The sequence below is a fragment of the Nothobranchius furzeri genome, chromosome 10 (genome assembly GCF_043380555.1).
Source record: "Nothobranchius furzeri strain GRZ-AD chromosome 10, NfurGRZ-RIMD1, whole genome shotgun sequence".
Classification (NCBI taxonomy): domain Eukaryota; kingdom Metazoa; phylum Chordata; class Actinopteri; order Cyprinodontiformes; family Nothobranchiidae; genus Nothobranchius; species Nothobranchius furzeri.
This window is the reverse complement of record NC_091750.1, coordinates 52,780,065-52,801,049: the sequence shown is the minus strand read 5'-3', so window position 1 is coordinate 52,801,049 and position 20,985 is coordinate 52,780,065. Positions and strand designations below refer to the sequence as shown.

Sequence of the window (20,985 nt, the reverse complement as noted above, 5' to 3'; positions counted from 1 at the left end):
TGACCATTTGTCTCTTGTTTTTGAATCCCAGTGGTTCCTGATTCCGATTTCTCTTTAGCGACCCCCGATGACTCATTATAGTTAACCATCCAAAATTCAAACGCCATATAATCCTGCCAGAAAAACATAATCTGTACCGGTGCTCAAGTTACTAATATTTAAAGATGAGAAAAGACGAGACAAAAATGACACGACAGTGTGTTAAATTGTGCGCTTTTCATGAAGAATCGAGTATGTTCTGTTTATTTATTCAGCTTGATGTTCATGAGGTAATTGAATAAAGGATATTATCCAGACCAGTGGTTTTTGTGTCTGTCGTCTCTGTGGAGGTGAGTTAAGAACTTCCTGTTCATCATTCCTAATCCACCTCTGGTGAAAAAACTGAATCCCTCTCTCTGTAAGTCACTGATTATCAGCTAACGGCCATTTTTAGTTCAAACACACATCACATCAATCTTGTAACTAAACCAAACATTATTATTCATAGGTTACTTTATAAGATAAAGTGAGGTTTTTAAGTCTAATCAAAAGGTCACACAGTGGAAGTTTGTGTGTTTGTGTGTACAGCAAACCCTGTTTATTGTGTCTGCCAGGTCCCAAGGTGAAGAGGTGAGAGTGTCCGACAACGGTCACTGGTGTGGAATCTCCATGATCCCCACCCCGGCCGACGCCAGTGGAGATGCCAGCTCCGAGCCAGGAGCTACTGTCAAATCCCTCATAAAATCCTTTGATACTGTTGGACAGAGTGAGCACCTAAACACACACACACACGCACACACACACTGGTGGGGCATTTCTTCACATCAGTGTAACTGTAGAGCACAACGGATGATCTCCAGCAGGAATTTCTGTCATTTCTTTGCAGCAGAGCTCTTAGCAGTTGTGTTGTTGTGTTGTCTGGCCTGAGCTAAACAACCCCAGGTTTGTTGGGAGCAAGGTTCCAGCGGGTTCTCAGCACAGTTCTAATAAGAGATGAGCTGGAGAAACCTGTGAGGCGTTCAGAAATTAATAGTTTTGAATTTAGTTTAGTTTTGTTGCATGTTTAATTTAAAAAGTCAGATTTGCTGTGAAATATTGTTCGCTCAAAAATAAATATGAAGCCTTAAACTCAAATCATGACAACTGAGAAAACGTTAGTTTAAGGAGTAAGTGGCAATTATTGACTACGGAAACACTTCAGACATCCATTTCTTCGGTTTTGAACGCTGGAGTTCACCTGGGTTTGTTTGTTGTTTTGTTCCAGCCGTTTCCTGTTTTAACCAGCCCTCTGATTAGACAATCCTTCCATGTATGCGCTTTGAGTAATATTTACATGGTTTGGGAGTGAAGGAATGCAAGTTAAAATAATTTGCAGATCAGTCTGACTTGGATCTTACAGACGGACCAGCCCAGACAGTTCAGATGCAGCTGTCACCAAGAAGCCCTCTCAGTGGGATTCCTGTACGCACTGCACCAGCTGCTGCTGTCTCACCTATCCAGGTATTCAGCCACTTGGTTCTCTCCTAAAAATGTTCGTGTGTAACTATTTCACGTTCTGCTAAACAGTGTTTATGTTTCCTTATAGAGACATTCGTACATAAAACCACTTTCAAAGGCTCTGGATAAAAGAATTAACCATGGCGAGTTTTCTTATTCTCAAGGTAAGAAACAGTTTGGGGTTTGTGTTAAATTCTTCAGCTGCAGCGTCCTGCACAGGGACACGGGTCTCAGGAGCTAATGGGGCTAATGAAATGAGGTTGACTCAAAGACTGGTGTTCACAGAGGGCTTCAGAGTATAAGTAGAGTTTAAGTATCTCGGGGTTTTGTTCACGAGAGAGGTAAAGATGGAGCATGAGATCGATAGGCAAATTAGTGATGCGTCTGCAGTGATGCAGGCGTTGTAATCTAACTTGTTGAAGACAGAGCTGAGACAGAAGATGAAGCTCACGATTTACCGGTCGATCTACGTTCCTGCATCTGAGTCTGCAGGATGTCCCCCCCCCCCCTCTCTCCATTCCTGCAGGTCTAACAAAGGAGCAGTTACACACCAGTATCCGGCTTCTGCTGGTTTTATTGAATGTTTAATGATCTTCTCCTTGAAAATTTGTGATTGGTGGTGCTTAAGTTCTTAAAATCCTCTCTAATAACTCACAGAGGACTTGTTTGCAGAAGTCCCAGAGGAACCGTTTTAAAAACACTGTTTCCTGGAAGCAAAACATTTCCAGGATATGCTCTGCTGGGTTTGTTTCTGCTCTTTTGTCACATTCTTCTGTGTCTGCTTCTGTTTGTTGCATCGCTTGGTTTCACAGATAAGTTGCCAGGTTTTGGGGGAGACCTGAAACCTAACAGCCTAATGAGGAAGAGTCCCTCTTTGGAAAGCGTCATCAAAAGTCCTGCGTCCTTCAGCAGCCGCGCTGCGCCATTCAGCTACATTCGTGGCAACAGTAAACTGAGGTATGCTCATTCTGTAAACCAATGCACTGATGCGACTTTTTCACCTTTAGTTAAGTTAACCTTTAAACACCCTCTTCTTTACATCCCAGCAAGTAGCAGGAACCCAAAAACCAGTCCAATCTGACCTCATCCTGATCTGACATCATCTATATAATCATCAGGCTCCGAAGCTCCTTACAGGACATTTCCAGAGATCAACTCAGCCTATAACCATGTTTGGTCATTTCAGGGTTATTATAAAGGCCCAAGTAGTCACTAATGACAAATGCAAATACTCACCCCCCTCTGCAAATGAATGATTTTATTGGGCAGGACATCACAGCTTCTGGCATTATAATGATTGAAACTGAGAAATAATTAATTCAACAGCAGAGCTGCTGTGACGTGTTAAGTGTTTATTGTTCTGAGAGCAACGACCGTGTCCCGTGGTCTTCCCATGGCCTCAGACCCCGGGGAGTAAACCCCTGGAATATAACTACAGATAAGCATTTAATCTATCAACTATACGTGCAGCTTCCTCCCAGTCTTCTTTACGGCAGAGCAGCTGTAAACCTTGGAGGAGGTGGAGTGATGCCAGTAGACAAAAAAAAAACTTTTAAAGCCAGGTTGGGTGCTGTGTTTAGGTGGCTTTGCTCCAAAGTAATCATGGTTTCATTCTGAACTGTAAAACAAATAAACTAAACTACACTACAGAGCAGCTTTGGTATCAGAGCAATAAGGTAAGATAAGAAAATTGCCCTTGGGTAGTGAAAATCCGGTCATTTAGAGAGGATTTTTCATCTGTAAACCGTACACCAAAAACTTTATTTGCCATCTAAAAGACATTTTGATTTAATATAGCGAAGATGCTGTTTTAATCGAACATATTTTTAGCTGGTAGACAATCATTAGACTATTATTGCACGTATGCGGCTTCCTCTGGGCATCGATGTCTGTGCGTGGGTGTGGAGACAGTAGAAGCTCTACAGCTGAACCAAATTTTGCACATGTTGTACTCCAGATGACTTTGTGCCACTGTCCCTCTCTGTCTCTGATTGCGGTCCGTGTTCCCCTGTGACAGTGTGGAAAGAAAAGACCCCTTGGCCGCTCTGGCGCGGGAGTACGGAGGATCTAAGAGGAACGCTTTATTGAAGTGGTGCCAGAAGAAAACAGAAGGCTATCCGGTAGGGATCAGAGGCCACGGGCCTCTCTCAAACACAAGACGTGCTCCATTCACTTTCACACCCTGCACTGCTCCACATCTACGTCTACGTCAATCCTCGGGTTTTCATTTAGGAGTGAGATGACAGCTTTAATTCCTCTCCTTTATGTTGCATGGACGCCATATTGATTAGCCCTTGGGTTCTGATGTTATTTCTCCTTTTTCATTTTACCCATCACAAAGGTGTGAGACTGTATTGGTACTTTGTTGGGGTTGCAGACAAACCAGTTACCATGCTGTCATCTTGCTGTTTTGCAGAAGGAAACATTGTAGTGAAGCATGCATGTTTTAACCATCCCGGTTTAAAGTATGTGTTATTCTGCTGTGTTCCTTAAGCCCCCTTCAGACAGGCCATGAAAAACGGAAATGTTCGGGACTCTGTCCGTAAGACCTTTGTGTCTGAATACAAACATCCGGATAACCTTTTCCGCAATTTAACCGGACGAAGCCCCTAGTAACAGGAATGGACTTGTCACGGACAGGGCGGCTGCTTCAGACTGGTGGGGTCAATTTCTGGACAGGGAGGAAGGGGAGGAGGAGACCGAGGGATGCTGTGCGCACCTAGTTAGCTCGCTCCTGTAGCATGCGGCGAACCATGGCAACTCGCCTCCTACGGTACCGTCTCCTAGACGCGCGACGGAGCGCTTCACACCGCTTCCGTGATTCCTTTATTAACCATTGAGCTTCATCATCCAGGTCTCTTATGCGTCTTCGTGTGCACAGAATTATGCTTAACATAAGTCCGATCAGTGACAGGAATTCTATCTCTTCGTCTGCCATGTTTGACTGAATGGCTTTGTTTGGGTAAATGTACGCCCGCCGCACTATGTTTACACAGCATCTGGGTACAGCCTTCCCACCCCCTCCCCCTCAGACATCTGGAACTTTTCCCTGCTGTGTGAACGCAGCCGAAAGGACAAGTTCAGGTACAAAAGTGGTGTGTCTGAAAACACAGTTCTGGTTAAAAACCGGACTGAATTGTCCACACATATTCCAGAATGTCACTCTGAAAATGGGCTTTACTGTGTTTCTTTGTTTCTGGAGCCAAGCGTTGATCATGGGGTCAATCTTTTGTAAACATGGTCTAGCGTTCCATCTCTACTACTGACGATTGCCAGATTTACTCTCCATTGTGTCAAGAGAAAGGTCTCTCTATCCAGTCCTTTGTGCCCTGTCTTATCGAGGTAAAGTCTTTGCTAACTATCTGCATATGAATGAGGGAAAGACAGAGCTCATTGTTTTTCACCCCAACAGCAGGGCTGTGGGTCGTTATGTTGATCTTGGCCCTCTTTCTCCCTACTCAAAACCAGTTGTCACCAGTTTGGGGGTGAAAATTGATGCTGGACTTAAATTTGACGCTCACATCAACTCTGTGATCCAGTCTAGTTTCTTTCATCTGAGACGCCTTGCAAAAATCAAGCCTATGCTGTTGAGAGCCCACCTGGAGTGGCTACTCCATGCTTTTGTAATTTCTAGGCTTGATTACTGCAACTCTTAATATGCTGGACTGGGTCAATCATTACTGCACCGCCTACAGGTTGTGCAGAACAGTGCAGCCAGATTTCTAACTGGGATCAGGAATCGGGACCACATCAGTCTGGTTCTGGCCTCCCTGCACTGGCTTCCGGTCTGTTATCGTTCACACTTCAGACTCCTCGTCTTTGTTTACAATTTCTTCCAGGGTGGTGCTCACCCCCTACCTGGCCACGCTCCTGAACAGACATTCCCCATCACGCACTCGGCGCTCCTCTGACCAAGGCCTACTCACTGTCCCTCGTTCTAGGTGTCGTACTCGTGGGGACCGGGCTTTCTCAGTCCTAGCCCTGTCACTCTGGAACCAGTTACCACCCTCAGTCAGGCTATCCTCATCTCTGCCAGCCTTTAAGAGTCGCCTAAAAACCCACCTCCTCCGCTTGGCATTCCCTGAATCTGTTTGAGTTAGGCCTTCATTTATGTTGATTTTATTTCCCTGCTTTCATCTGTCTCTTTATCTCTTGTTTTACCCATTTGTTCTCTACTTTAATGCTTTTACCTGTTTTTCTCATGTACCATGTTCAGTGCTTTGGGCTTCCCGACAGGCGCTTTATAAATAAAGCTTTGATTGATTGATTGATTGATTGATTGATTGATTGATTGATTGATTGATTGATTGATTGATTGATTGATTGATTGATTGATCGATCGATCGATCATTACCTAGCTTAGCTGCTCTCCTATCATTCATTGTAAGAAGCCCATTGAGTTCAGCTGGATTAGAGATTTGTCCGTGTAGCGCAGGAGGCCTCGGCTCTGTAGACAGTTGTTCATAGGCAGGAAGAGTCATTTAATAGTAGATTAATTTGGCTAAAATATAATACAGAATATTAAAGTCTGTTTGAGGAAGTATGAAATGGTGCACAAAGCAATCAGTGCTAAATATAGAGGCAGCGTTTCCAGTGATGAATTGAATTATTGAATGAGCCGTCAGATCAATAGTTCCTATTTCTCAAACACAATGCTGCTCAGTGAACTTTGAGCCGCACCCCCTTCTTCATATAGTCTTTGATGGTCACACATTGTATGTGTCGGTGAAACACAGCAGATCTATGGCAATAAAGACGCGGGAGCAGATTAAATAAACCTGATGGTTTTTCTGATATGGTGCTTGTTTGGACATGGATGTTTTAAAGACTCATATGTAATGGAAGATCACTGGTTCTTTGAGGGCAGCATCAACCAGTACAAACTACTCATAGTTTGATTTAATGGTAGAATGCTGTGACTGAGAGTTTTATGTAGTTTTTGGGAGTATTTTTTCTCTGTTTGTGAAAATATCCCTATCACACCACTAGGGGGCAAAAGCATCCATGTTATCAACACATCAAAATACAGAGAAAGAAAATTCTTGCTTCACAGGTGTAGTAAACACAGTAAAAATTAGTAGGTTTTAAAAATATCAGTCATGTGATCCCGTTGCAGGTACCATATATGCTCGGGGACCTATGCCCCGCCAATGATGCTACATTTTGTTTTCGGCTGCATGTTGATGCTGAAGATTTGGTATGGTCCAGACAAATTACAGAAATTGTTTCTGTGGGTTTCAGAAACTGTGACACACCTTTTTTGTTACTGCTCTTTCGCACAAAGGTTTTGTACGAAGTTCAGCAGGTTAGTTATTGACCTTATTTTGAGCTTTTTTTTCTTACGATTTTCCGGATCTGCTGGGGGGTCGGCGCCTGCCAGTGACGTCGTCATACTACGGCAATACCGCTCAGCCAAAATACATTGCATCTCTTTCAATTCTGTTCTTTGACATATGTTTTGGAAAGAGTTTAGAAGTTTTGTTATTAAATTCGTGTTTCTTACTGCCTAAATGTTTTTGAACATGGTAAAGTAACCCGTAAGTCGTACGTTCTGCCAGTCATCTAGTGTGATGTCATCAACAGGGCAGGACCCCAAGCTGGCCAGAAGGAAACATGGCGTCCTCCCAAAGATGCTAGACCCTTGTCGATGCCCGTGCCTTATGTACTTTAGACCCAATTTTTTTGGTTATATGTTACAAAGCCACCAATATTTTTCAACAGCTGGACATCATTTTATTCATTTTCAACAACGTTTTGATGGATATTTGCAGAAATTAAAGGTTAAACCTACTGGTTGTCTCTTTAAATCAAATTAGTTGTGTTTATGATCTAAAACATTCAGGAAATGTACTGGGAGCAGACTTCAGCACCAGGCATGTCACTAATGGCACACACTAGCATCGGCTCCATTCCACCTGGACTGGGTTGGGAGTGTTCTCTTTTATGTAGCCTTGGATTCCCGCGCGCAACTGTACATCTTTTAAGCCCTTCTCCTGAGGCGATCTGCTTGCAACTGAACAGTGCCAACTCTCGGCTGATTGGCTGGCTCAAAATCATGCGTACCATTAGGTGGATTCTCTGATTGACAGATGCCCGCTGGATTTCCTGCATGCACAATTCATTAGCATTCTGGATGCTGTGAAGTTAACGAGCCTCTGACTGAAGCCGTTTTTCTCTGTCTCTCACTGCTGTGAGGAGTGTGCACAAACACACACACACACACACACACACACACACACACACACACAGATACAGTGCTGCTAGCCACAGCAAAGCAGGATGTAAAATCAGAGTCGGTCTTGAAAAGCAAGACTGCTCAGGCCGCTTTTGTGTAATAATGGCGACACCGTGGACTTCTACGTGCTTTTTTGCCCTGCCCACGTCCTCGGAGATGACCTCATGACATCACAGGCCACAAACTGCCTATGTTCCCAGTCACGTCCACATTCCCAAGGCAGTGTGGAAGGAACGCAGCCAGGCTGGGGCAGGCGGAGCGGAATGGAGTGGAGCCGATGCTAGTGCGTAAGTAGCATAAGTCCAACAGGGACCGAACTGGCAACTCTGAAGCTGCAAGTGCAATATTCTGGCCAACGGTGGCAGTGGGGTCTTGGTGACATTTCGTTAACCATACAAAAGGTCATTTTAGCACATACTGGCTCAAGAAAATGATTTAAAATATGAAAAGGTTGCATAGAATGGCTTTATGGTTGTGAAACTTTACATAAAATCCATATCCGACTGTATCAACAACAAGGTTCTCAAAAGAGCTCCCATATATGAATTATTACATATAATCAAGCTGTCTTGTTTCTGTAAGCTCATTTGTTCCTGTGTTGTATACTTGCTATTTATTTGATAAAGTTCTTTTTACTTTTTACAAAATAAAACTGCACCACATTTCAAATATCAGACCAGTTAGATTTTATATATAGACACTTTTTGCTTTTATTTCACATTTCGGTTATGAATCATTTCTTTGCAAAAGTTTCGTACACAGAAGAACTACAACTCGTAAAACTGCTTCCGTAGTTTGTACAGACCAACGAAAACTTCCTACGTCAACATGTTGATGTCCAGCCAATCATGTAACATAACATCATCAGCAGGCGCAGGGCCCCGAGTATATCTGGTACCTACACCATCACTCTGCAACTACTAGCTGGACAATCCAATGTTGCATAAGATTGTGAAAAATGTTATTTTGATGACTTTGGCTCTTCATTTCTTAACAGGATCTCCGTTTAAAATTCTGGCATCTTCAAATGCTAGGTTTTAAGCGTTTTTAGCTGAGAGCTGTGACAGCATGGGGTTAGTGTAAAACATTTATCTTTACTCTGATTCTGCCAGCTCATTCCTTTAAGAATTATTTAGTCTAGATTTAGATCACCTGCTTAAATGTTTTAAAGTGCTTCTTATTTTCTTGTTATTGTTGGGACAATGTCTTTTGGCCCTGGGACCACATGTTGCCTCTGCTTCTTTACATTAAGAGGTTTAAAAGGTAAAATGTTGTATCTCTAAATATCAGTCAGCTAAGGACATGGGGGTCACCCAATATAAAACCATTCCCAGAACTTCATTCTTCAGATTTAACTGTGTTTCCTTCTCACGGCGGGTTTAGCAACACAAGGTGATTATTTGTAATAATCAGGAATGTGATAAGATTTGTAACATAATCAGTTCTCTCCCGAGGAACTGGTCTCTGATCCTTTGTCCGTTTCTGCATGTGCACCACGTGCCTGGACTGCAACTGGACTGATCAGCTCTCATTTGGACAGTTAACCCTGTGGTGGTTGTCCGTCAGTGCTGTGATGCTTTTCTCATGTGAAAAGTGCTTTTCCAAAACCACGTCCAGAGTAAATATTTTGTTTATTCAAAGGTATAAAATAATTCCCAACAATGTTGTATAAGCTGCAGTGGATGTGAGCAGAAATTGCACAAAAGACAATCAGCAGAAATTTCCAAGAATTGACCTTTGACCTTTATTTCCTCCTTGTGACGGTTCTCACTCTATTCCAGTGGGCCTTCAGGGAAGTTATGTATATATATTACTGTATGTAAAGCCATTGATGCAAACCTCTACAAAGCCTGTTTTATAAGGAAGTGACTGATTACACAGATGTAAGGTCAGTCTAAAGCAGGGGTGTCAAACATGCGTCCCGCGGGCCGGATCCGGCCCGCAAGCGGGTTTAATCCGGCCCGCGAGATGGTTGTGTAAACTTTATTTTCATACTTTACAATGTAGAGTGAAAATAAACTTATCTTTGTGAGCAAGTTTTCTCTGTAACGAGTATAAATAAAACAAAGCTGCGCTCAAGGCTCACACAAGAACTTGAATCACTTCCTGAAGTTGGCCGCCACTCAGGATGTGACTTCTGATACTGATGTGCTGGTGAAAGCTAAAAGATGTAAAGTAAAATGAGTCAAATATACTTTAAGTGCTGCATGAAACTGATCTTGCCATGTGATCTGTAAGCTCTTTGAATCACAAAGGACTGTTTTTTTATTTGTTGATTTATTTATTTTTTTCAAATTTTCAAGTACACTTCAGGTGTTGTACTTGTACTACACTGTCCTCAGGCTCCAGCCTTGTTTTATATTGATTGTATTAAAACAAAGAAAACAATCTGATTTTTTTTTTTAATTTACCGGTCCGGCCCACTTGGGACTAGATTTTCCTCAATGTGGCCCCTGGGCTAAAATGAGTTTGACACCCCTGGTCTAAAGCCTTCTGACTCAGGGGCCACAATAATCACCCAAAAATTTAGCTTTTTTTTTTCTTCAGCTTGATATGAGCTCTGATTACAGGTCTGTGATGTCTTATCAGTTCATCCACCTCCAATTTAAAGCTCCCTCTCCTCTGTGCTGCAGACTAAAGCAGAGAGAAGTATAAATCACTCCTAATTACTGTTTTAGTTTTGAGTCAGCAGTTATAATTTGTTCTTGGCCTCTACGGGCCACATAATTGATGGTCTCTAGGAGGAGGCCTCTTTGACCATCACTGTTCAGGACACTAGCTCTTATATCATGCTCATCAGCCAGCTCAGAGCCAGAGGAGCTTATCGTGTGAGACGGGGACAAAAGCCGATGGGCGGGTCAGCCTTGTGCCTGGTGTTATTACAGTCCTTTTGTTGGCACGTTTTGTGGTCAAATGGAAGCCTAATTAAAGTGAAACTGCACCCGAGTGCCATTGTGGGAGATGATTATTTGATGTTTTATAGCAGCTGAGGGTACAGTTGATCTGTGTGATTGTAGCAGGGCACAAAGCCTTATGTCACTCTTGATTATCACATGCATGATTATTCTTTAATTTGAGGAAAGCAGTCTGTTTGTCTCCAGTCCTGTTCCAGAAAACAATCAGGTGTGTGTATGGTTGTGTGTAGTGGGTGTCCATGTTGAAACGCTTGATGTAGTTTGAGGAAAACGCAGAGAAACTACACAGATACCTGCCATCACCATGGAGAAGAACCCATGTGGGAGGAGGTGTGATGTGAAGTGTGTTTATCCAGCGGCTGCCTCCAAACCCCAATAACACAAAGCTCAGAGGAGCAGCGCAGACTCTCAGGAGGCGAGGAGGAAATATGGGTCTAGACGAGCTCTGTCAGCTCAGTTGTAAGGTTCTGCGAAGCACAGATCGATGGGCGAAGACCTTAAAAGCAGGCTCTGATTGACTCTGCCCTGTGGGAGAGACTCAAACGGCCTCTCACAGGAAATTAGTATTCACAAGGGATCCTGTGCACGTCAGCTTTGCACTGGACAAACACACACACACACAAGATTGCTTTTGTTCAACTTGAGTTACACAAGTTTTCAAAGCAGATTGTGATATCTGACTTTAAATGATGTTTGGTTGGTCAACATTCTGTAGATTTCTTCAGTTAATACATATTATATTCAATCATTCATTTAATCAGTACATTTGTAGTGGTCTCTAGTAGGAATAAAGTTGGGGGGGCGGCACCAGTGCACCATTTCTAGGAACTAGAAGTGAGCCACATTACAGCTGAGCTTCAGACAGCAGGTTTGTAACTCCCTCCAAGTTGAAAACGGACACAAGGCGTTCTTGAATTTTAACTGGCATTTATTGCACGCAGGTGCCACCAACGGTGCCGTGAGAACTGTACAAATGACATAGAATAATCAATTTCCACAATAAATCGTTCTCATAGAGAATAAACAATGAAACACTAATACACAAGATAAAACACTCACAATTTACATTTACAAATTACCCGTGACCACCATAGACTCGACAGTTCTGTCACAAACAAACATCTTATTTTCCCATCACGACATAAACACACACATTGCATACCTCATTGGCCACATTAACTTGCAGGGGTTAATAAAGAACACATCTTGCAGTGTCACTCCTTTCCACAGCTGGAAAATGTCGTTGCATGCGTCTGCATAGCTCTACCAACGAATGATAGCGGTTAGCATGCTGCCGCCTATCAAGTGTGGCGTGCAACTGAAAGTATTGTCAACCCCGAAACAACAAACTAAACATTGGTTCCACCCTGGAAATATTCTGTAAACCATTTAAATGTGTGCTTTTAAACCCCATAACGTATACATTAACCTGATATATTAAAAATAAAGTATTCTTAGCTTATTTATCGTAACTTGAACCATAATTTATCTCAAAACTGCATGACTGTGGCTGACGGCAGCCACAGGTTTCTTATTTCCTAATATTTGGACATCTCGCCTCGGATTGGATAATAACAACGAGACTCTACCACCGACTTGCAACATTGATGTTATATCTCCACAAATACCACAAGTCTGGAGGAGCTTCTGCTGTGATGTGGAGTTGCTAATGCTAACATTAGCATCTACTGTAAGCGGGTGATGTGTTGTGCGCATGTGCGGCGAACTTTGAACTCCTGGACTGAAGGGTGGAGTCACCAGTCTCTCTCTCCCGTGAATCATTCGCGCGCAGGCAGTTGAGCTAACCGGTTCGGTAATAAATAAACGGAGACGTGTTCCCGTACTCCAAAGACATTTCGCCTCTTCTTTCTCTTCTTTTGATCCTGAGACTACGAGCCGAGCCATTACAGCTCGCACGTTTACATTGGTGGCAGCGGTGTTTGGCGACGTTCACCCCCGGGACGTGGCTCGTGAGAAGGCTACGCAGGACCGCAGGACAATGTTCGGAGGCTCTTGTACCGGTTTGGACGAGGACAAGCTTGGCGCAGGTTGGACTGAGGATGTGTGTAACATCAGAGTGGAGCTGCCCGCGCCATTTTGTGGCGACGGGCGTAAACTCTTCGCTACGTGGATTAAACAGTTTGAGGCTGCGGTTCGCGCCCAAACCCGAGGGGCGGGAAGACGGAGTTACACCGCCAATTTGGCTGCTCTTTTGCCCACTAGACTGGACGGAGCCGCTTTTCTTCTGTGGGACAGCCTTCCTGCAGCTACGCAAGGTGACTTTGACCGTGTAAAGGAGAAGCTAAATGAGGCATTTGGACAGAAACAGTTCATATTGTACTTCCAGACCTGTGTTTCTGCTCGGCCTAGGCTGGCTAATGAGAGTTTGGAGATATATGCGGCTGATATTTCGAGGCTTGTCACGGAGGCTTTTCCTGAGTACGACGCCAGGGCGCAAAATGGAGAAAAGTTTAGGCGTTTCCTCGCCGGTCTGGACCCAGGCCTCCGTGCTAAATGTCACGAACAGGGGGCTACTGATCTGGACGAGGCCCTGATTATAGCTGGACGTTGTGAGCGGGCTAGGCTGGCCTTGGCCGCAGGGACGCAGACCGGCAACTTCTCGAATGGCCCGGTGACCGTGGCTACACTTTCTCCTGCTGGTACCGCTGATAGGGGCTGTGATAATAAGGACACAGAGATTCTCCTTGGTGCTGTGGAGCGGCTGACGGCAAGGATGGACAAATTACAGATGGATGTGATGGATATGAAGGCGAGTAGCCGCGACGTGGGGGATGACAGACGGGCTCGTCTGTCGAACCGTGGAGCGCACATGGACCAGCGTCGTCCGTGTTCGTGCGACTGTGGTGGAGATGGCTGCCGATCCGCTGCGAGGGTGCACCAACCGGGGTTTCACGGAGGGGGACGCTTTTCCCGAGGAGGATGTTCGGATGGACGCGACGAGGAATGGCTTGCTCCTTCGAGGGGGTCCAAGGAAGGTTCACCAGATGATCCGGCAAACCGTTTGGGGAGCAGGAGCCCCCAGAGATCGCGCCCCAGTGAGGGACCTCAGTGGAGGAGGAGTGTGAGATTTCGATCTCCCTCTCAGCGTTCACCTTCTCCAGCTGGACGGAACCAGGGAAACTACCGGTAACTGGTGTTGAGACCCGGACACCAGTTTTTCCCGCTGAGGGTCACAGTGGACGCTCATCAGTTGTGGCTGATGTCGCGTCGATGGACTACAGACCGATGGGTGAGTTCAAACATACATCCTATGTAAAAGGACTGATTGAGGGGGTAGAGGTTGCTGTTCTACTTGACTCTGGTTCGAACATTTCATTATTTTCGGAGGACTTCAGAACCTCGATCCCGGCCCTACGCAAACGCGTACTTGGTGCCGAGTACACATTTGCTCATGCTGTTAATGGACAACTTTTGGACACGCTCGGAACTATGACTGTTGCAATCTGTCTGAGCGAGGTTTACGTAGAACAGACTGTACATATTGTCAGGGGGGCTACACAAAAAGTTCTTTTGGGTCTTGATTTCATGATTGCATATCAGGCTGTTCTAGATGTGGCTGGGGGGTTTGTTCACCTTAAAGGGATAGACATTCCTCTGTTGCATGCTGCAGATTTTATCCCAAAATGTTGCAACGTAACTATGTCCACAGATGTCAGTGTTCCGCCATACTGTGAAATGGTTGTTCCCGTGCAGGTAGAACTCCCCCGACCCACGGGTCCACACATTGACTCTTACATGGGGTACCTTGAGCCAGAGGCTCGTGACAGTGTGGAGTTTGTGGTTGCGCGTACAGTGGCGCCGGTGAAGGATGGGCTCACTGTTGCGCGGCTGCTTAATCCAACTGACCATGAGCTACACATGCACACTGGGTCACACTTAGGGGTTCTCTATCAGGTTGACAAGTGTGATGTTTTTGAACCTACGGACTGTGTGGACTCTGGTCATCAGCAAATAACCTTGCCGGATCTATCTGGCTGCCGTTTGTCGGACACCCAGAAAGAACAGCTGCATGCTGTGTTGTACAAACATCAGGAAGTTTTCCGTTCTGGGCGGGGTTTTTCCAAAAATGACGGCAGAATCAAACACAGGATTAATACCAGCAACCATTCCCCAGTTAAGCAACGAGCTTACCGTACCTCTCCAGACAAGCGTAGGGAGATGGACAGACAGGTGCATCAGCTTTTGGCTGACGGTGTCATTGAGGAAAGTTGTAGCCCATGGTCCTCTCCTGTAGTTCTGGTTAGGAAAAAGGATAATACGTGGAGGTTCTGTGTTGACTACAGGGGCCTAAATGCCATTACGGTGAAGGATTCGCACCCCCTTCCACGGGTGGATGACACATTGGATGCTCTCGCTGGGGCCACATGGTTCAGTACATTAGATTTCTCAGATGGCTACTGGCAAGTTGAGGTAGCTGAAGAAGACCGTGAAAAGACTGCCTTCACTACCGGACGTGGGCTGTACCAGTTTAGGTCAATGCCAATGGGTCTGACCAATGCTCCAGCAACCTTCCAAAGAGTCATGGAGCTAGTGCTTAAAGGCCTCCCCTGGCAGATCTGTATGGTATACCTTGATGACATACTTATTTACAGTAAGTCCTTTAGTGAGCATGTGGTGGCGCTGGACGAGGTGCTGTCAAGGATTAGGTCTGCAGGCTTGCGACTGAAGGCAACGAAATGTCAGTTGGCACGTGACCGTGTAGTGTTTTTGGGTCACGTCATCTCGGCGGAGGGGCTACGTCCGGATCCCCGGAACACATGCAAGGTGGAGAACTGGCCCATCCCTCGTTCCGCGACGGAGGTGCGTGCTTTCCTTGGCCTCTGTTCATATTATCGGAGGTTTGTGAAGGATTTTGCGCAAAGAGCCTCACCTCTTGTCCGCCTCACTGGGAAAAATGCCCCTTTTCTGTGGACAGCAGAATGCTATGAGGCTTTCGAGTTCCTACGGAACACGCTGTGTTCTGAACCTGTAATGTGTCACCCTGACTTTGCACAACCTTTTGTTTTATATACAGACGCGTCCCAGACTGCAGTTGGAGCTGTGCTCGCGCAGACCTGTGATGGTCTGGAGAGAGTTGTTGCATACGCCAGCCATGCTCTCACTGCAGCGGAGCGCAAGTGGTCCACGTATGATAGGGAGCTGTGGGCAATAGTGTGGTCGGTCCGAAACTTTAGACATTACCTAGGCCTACGGCCTTTTACCATCGTTACTGACCACAGACCCTTACTTGGTCTAAGGCGGCTCCCTGTTGACAATGACCATACAGGTCGCCGTAGTCGCTGGGCTCTTGAGTTGGACCCATACGACTGGGTGATTGTTCATAAGAACGGAGTGCATCATACCAATGCTGATGCTTTATCTCAGTGTCCTGTCTTGCCTGTAGCAGCGGCAAGTTCGGGGACACAAACCGCTGATTTTTCTGCCAGCATGGTGTGCTCTGTTGGAGCCCCAGAGGAGTCCCCCCAGAATGTGTCGGCCTCTGACATGCCCAGACCTATTGAGCCTGATGTTCAGGCTGATCAGGTCATGATTCAATCCCTGTCTCATGATGGCTCTGACGTTAAGCAGCTCCAGGTGAGGGACCCAGATATTGCCTGTGTCCTAAACTGGCTTAAAGTAGGCCAAAGACCACCATGAGGGAGAATAAAAGGTGCTGGCCGGGGAATTAGGATTTTGTGGCATGAGTTTCCACGGATGGCTCTGGTCGACGGGATTTTGTGCAGGGTGGTTGCATTGTCAGATGTGGAGCAGACTCGGCAGATTGTCGTACCAGGCGCCCTGGTTCCCGAGGTTTTGCGCCATCTGCATGGTGGTCCATTGTCTGCCCACCTCGCGGTTGAGCGAACCTTGGCTCGGGCACGCAGCGTGTGCTACTGGCCCAGTATGTATGCGGACATCCGTGCGTGGTGTGACCAGTGTTATGCTTGCCAGAGACGCAAGTCCCCAGTTCCCCATCAGCAAGCCCCTATGAAGTCCTCTTTAGCACAGCGTCCTTTCCAACGTGTTGCGGCCGACATACTGGAGTTGCCCATCACTTCAAAGGGCAACCGTTATGTTTTGGTCGTTGAAGACTACTTCACGAAGTTCGTTAATCTTTATGCCATAACTGACCAGAGAGCCTCCACCGTGGCTGAATGCCTCTTTAATAGGCATATTCTCGAGCATGGGGTGATGGAAACTCTTCATACGGACATGGGCCGACAGTTTGAATCTGAGGTTGTTAAACTATTGTGTGAAAGGTTGGGGGTAAAAAAAACACATACCACACCCTACAACCCCAAATCAGATGGCATGGTGGAAAGACTGAATAGAACCCTTATTGATCAGCTTGCTAAGATTCTACTGGCATGTGAGGGTGAGTGGGACTCTTTCCTGGCACATGTAGCATTTGCTTACAACACTAGCGTGCACTCCAGTACTGGGTTTACTCCTTATTTTCTCACCCATGGGCGAGAGGCTCACACTCCAGTGGACATGGTGCTGGGCCCGAGCCTGCAATGTGGTCCCGGGCAGGATTCTTCAAATGAGTTTGTTCTTTCCCTGCAGAGACGCCTACAGACTGCTTTTCGGCAGTGTAGGGACAACAGCGTAACTGCCAGTGACAAACAGAGAGCATTCTACGACAGAGGACAACGACATTAGCCATATGAGCCCGGGGACCTGGTGTGGTTAAATGATCCGACGGAGAGCCGTCGTAAACTGGCTCCCCATTGGAAAGGTCCTTACAGTGTGCAGCGGAGACTGGACAGGGACAACGTGGTTGGGGTTACCTATGTGATCAGTAGCCCATTTGGAGATGAGGCTCCCATCCAAACTGTACACTATGACCGACTACGGCGCTACTGCCTTCCTGTGACCTTTCCACTGACTGGCCCGTCCCGGGCTCCATCTGTGTGTTTACCATCTCTCGGGCCTCCAGGCCTTGTCCTGTCACCAGATGGTTATGATTCAGGGACCTCGATTCCCCCACCTGAGTTTGGTGTTAGTTCCGGCCTTAGTTTGGAGGGGTCCTCTTTTCCTATGGGTACTCCAGTACAGGTTTCTCGTGCTGGGCGGTGTGCCAAACCACCAGCACGTTTTGCTGATTTTGTGATGGGGTAATGGTTTGGAGTTTGTATTTTCTTTTGTTTTGTACGGGTAGCACCATGTTGTATTTGATACTTTTATTTATTTTTTTTTTCTCTACACTGTTTGTTCACGATGTTGTTCAGAAATGGGGTCATTTCTTTTGTGAAGGGGGGACGACTGTAAGCGGGTGATGTGTTGTGCGCATGTGCGGCGAACTTTGAACTCCTGGACTGAAGGGTGGAGTCACCAGTCTCTCTCTCCCGTGAATCATTCGCGCGCAGGCAGTTGAGCTAACCGGTTCGGTAATAAATAAACGGAGACGTGTTCCCGTACTCCAAAGACATTTCGCCTCTTCTTTCTCTTCTTTTGGTCCTGAGACTACGAGCCGAGCCATTACAGCTCGCACGTTTACACTACTAATCAAGACAAGTTCCATACCTTTAAATATGTGTTTATTCTCTGGAAAAATTAGGTATTAGAAAATAAGCAAAAATATATATGAAGAGTCAAAGTAAATTAGAACTGGTTAACTGGTTCCCTGAGGAACTGTCTTTTACTTTTTATTTTTGAATGTGAAAGTAGGTTTCTACCCCATAGATGGAGAAATGCTTGGATTAGAAAAGCCATTGACAATTGCACGTCATTTTGTTAGATTAGCATTCATGGTATCACCCATCTTGGCTCACAACGAGGACAGCTGTTGTTTTAGCGTCCAGAAAAAAGAAGAGAACGTCTCGGCTAGTAGAAGCTAATCGTTAGCATTAGCAACTCCACTACATGGCAAAACACTCACTTCAAGATGCAAAAATGCACTGTGAGAATCGTGTTCTTCGATTTCTCAAGTGCCTTCAACACCATCCAGCCATGTCTTCTGCAGCAGAAGAAGAGGGGTGCAGAAGTGGACAAACATCTGACTGCAGGCCACAGCACGTAAGGCTGCCCAACTGTATGTTTATGTTTATTTATTTGGCAGACACTTTTATCCAAAGCGACTTACAATTTATAATCTATAGGGCATGTTGTGATCTGTGGGGGAAACCAGAGTACCCGGAGGAAACCCAGGCATGCATGGGGAGAACACGCAACTCTACGCAGAAAGGCTGCAGCTGAGTTTCGAACCTGCAACCTTCGTGCTGCGAGGCAACAATGCTAACCACTGTGCCACCATGCAGCCCATGAGTATGTATGTCTCAGGTGGTTGTGTGCAGTACAGGAGCTCCACAGGGTATGGTGCTCTCACCCTTTCTATTCACCTTCTATACCTCGGACTTCACCTACAACACCAGCAGCTGTCACCTCCAGAAGCTCTCTGATGACTCAGCCATTGTCGGTTGTGTGTCTGATGGACTTTGTGAACCTGTGAGAGCGTAACCACTTTCAGTTGAACATCAGTAAGACAAAGGAAATGGTGACTGACTTCCAGAGAAACACTCCCCCTCACACCAGTAAAGATCCAGGGAGCAGACATGGAGTTGGTGGATACATTTTTATTATTTTTTATTTTTTATTTTTTTATTTTATTTGTGGTTTTTAGTGGTCGAAGGTCACAATACTAGCTTACTAGCGTCACTTCCGTTTATGACGACATCGTCCTCTGCTGCCCGCACATTACTACACTGTGTTAAATAAGAAAAAAGAAGATGACAATGAATCAATACACAACGAACATTCAGAAAAGAATATATGTACCTTTGCTGTTATTTTTCTACAAAGTATGCCCTTAAGTTTTGGTGCTGCTGTAACAAGTGAATTTCCCCACAGCGGGATCAATAAAGTCTATTCCAACTCCTACAGGCTTGTGTTATTTATGAAGACAAAACATCAACAGTGTAGAGCAAACAGAGTTGCGATGCTGTTATCTAATCAGGCAAGATGCACAAATATCATGAATATTTATGAGTAAGACTCCAAATCCTGCCGTTTTCCACTCCCCTCTCCTCCAGCCATCTTCTACTGTCTGAAATAGGAGTGCCCTCATAGGAGTGATTTATACTAGAGACTAGGGATTGTATGAACTATTCGACTAGTCGACTTCACTGCTCTGTAGTGACTTTTTATGCTTGTCATCGACTAGTCGCTGTCACGTGATAATGACTGTTAAGATGCAGTCCTCGGAAAAGACAGCAGGTGATGATCCCCTGCGCGTCGGGAGGCGACGCGTTGTGCCAGAGCATCGGTACTGACACCCGCCGTAAAACGGACATTTAACCAAATTGTGACGTTTACCCGCTTGCAATTTAACATTCCCCTCACCCCATCCTAACCTTAACCAGCTTGCGCATGCAAAACTCTGATCGTTGACGCGCTCCAGACATCTGCGTCCTGAGCACGGCCACAGTAACATTATCAAATTAGATGTCGCCACCTCAAAAACTAATTTAACACGCGATCGTTCATGTCGGCTCATTTCCTTTTATGTTTTCTGTCTTTTATTTGTGCCTGATGCTTTTCGCTGCTGTGGAGCGGAGCGCATCACCTGTTTTGTCCTTCGGTGACGCACCTCACTGATGCGGCCGGCGAGCATTGGCACTCCGCTGTTTTTGCGGTCGGTGGATCTTTTAGAACTGCAGTTCAAAGGTAACTCATAAGGTGAATATATATGAACCCAGGTAGCAGTTTTCTTTAGGATTGAGAGGAGATGCAGGAAGATAATAAACAGAGAGGACAGAAAAATAGTCAAATAAAAACAAGTTAGTTTTTGTACCTGGTGGTTGCAACAAACAGACACCATTGAAGGTAATCAGAAGTGAGGAACAGAAAATGAAATAATTATTTTAATGTTTAGAGCAGCAGGAACTCTGAGAGGCTGCAGGCGCATCAGTGAGTTTGCGGCCACTGCGCAGGGGGAGGGCTGAAGCGGAGCAGTACAGATGCAGAAACCACCGTTGTTAAGACATGTGTTTAACTTTGAAAATGTAGGCGCAATTTTAATTGTCAAAAACTCCAGCAACCCCCCCCCCCCCCCCCCCCCCCCCGCTTCACCAACGACTAGTCAAAGTCGACTCGATTTTCATTACTTGACTGTCGACTTAGAAAAAAATTAAGTCATGCAGCCCCTACTAGAGACCACTGCAAAGTGTCTTGTAAAAATTAGTGAATACATTTTGTTTAAACAAAACTAATTTCAAAAATATGTTGCTATGCTTGATGTTTTCAGTTTCAGTACTTTTCACTCAGTCACACACACTCTCTCACATTGAAAACAAGAAAGTGTCCACTCATAGTTTTAGTGCTTTTTGCCCACATTCAGATAGCTACTTCCTACTGGAG

General features: G+C 45.5%; 1 protein-coding gene across 3 annotated transcripts in view; it reads left to right on the top strand.

Moving 5' to 3' along the window:
• The window catches only part of specc1 (sperm antigen with calponin homology and coiled-coil domains 1), an 84,917-nt gene that overhangs the window by 45,721 nt on the left and 18,211 nt on the right, over positions 1–20,985 (top strand). For all 3 annotated transcript variants that reach the window (XM_015961181.3, XM_070555753.1, XM_015961182.3), the window contains 5 exons: positions 594–745; positions 1,379–1,479; positions 1,565–1,640; positions 2,289–2,433; positions 3,494–3,596. In XM_015961181.3, the coding sequence (XP_015816667.3) occupies positions 594–745; positions 1,379–1,479; positions 1,565–1,640; positions 2,289–2,433; positions 3,494–3,596 (577 nt within the window). The remainder of the gene's footprint in view (positions 1–593; positions 746–1,378; positions 1,480–1,564; positions 1,641–2,288; positions 2,434–3,493; positions 3,597–20,985) is intronic.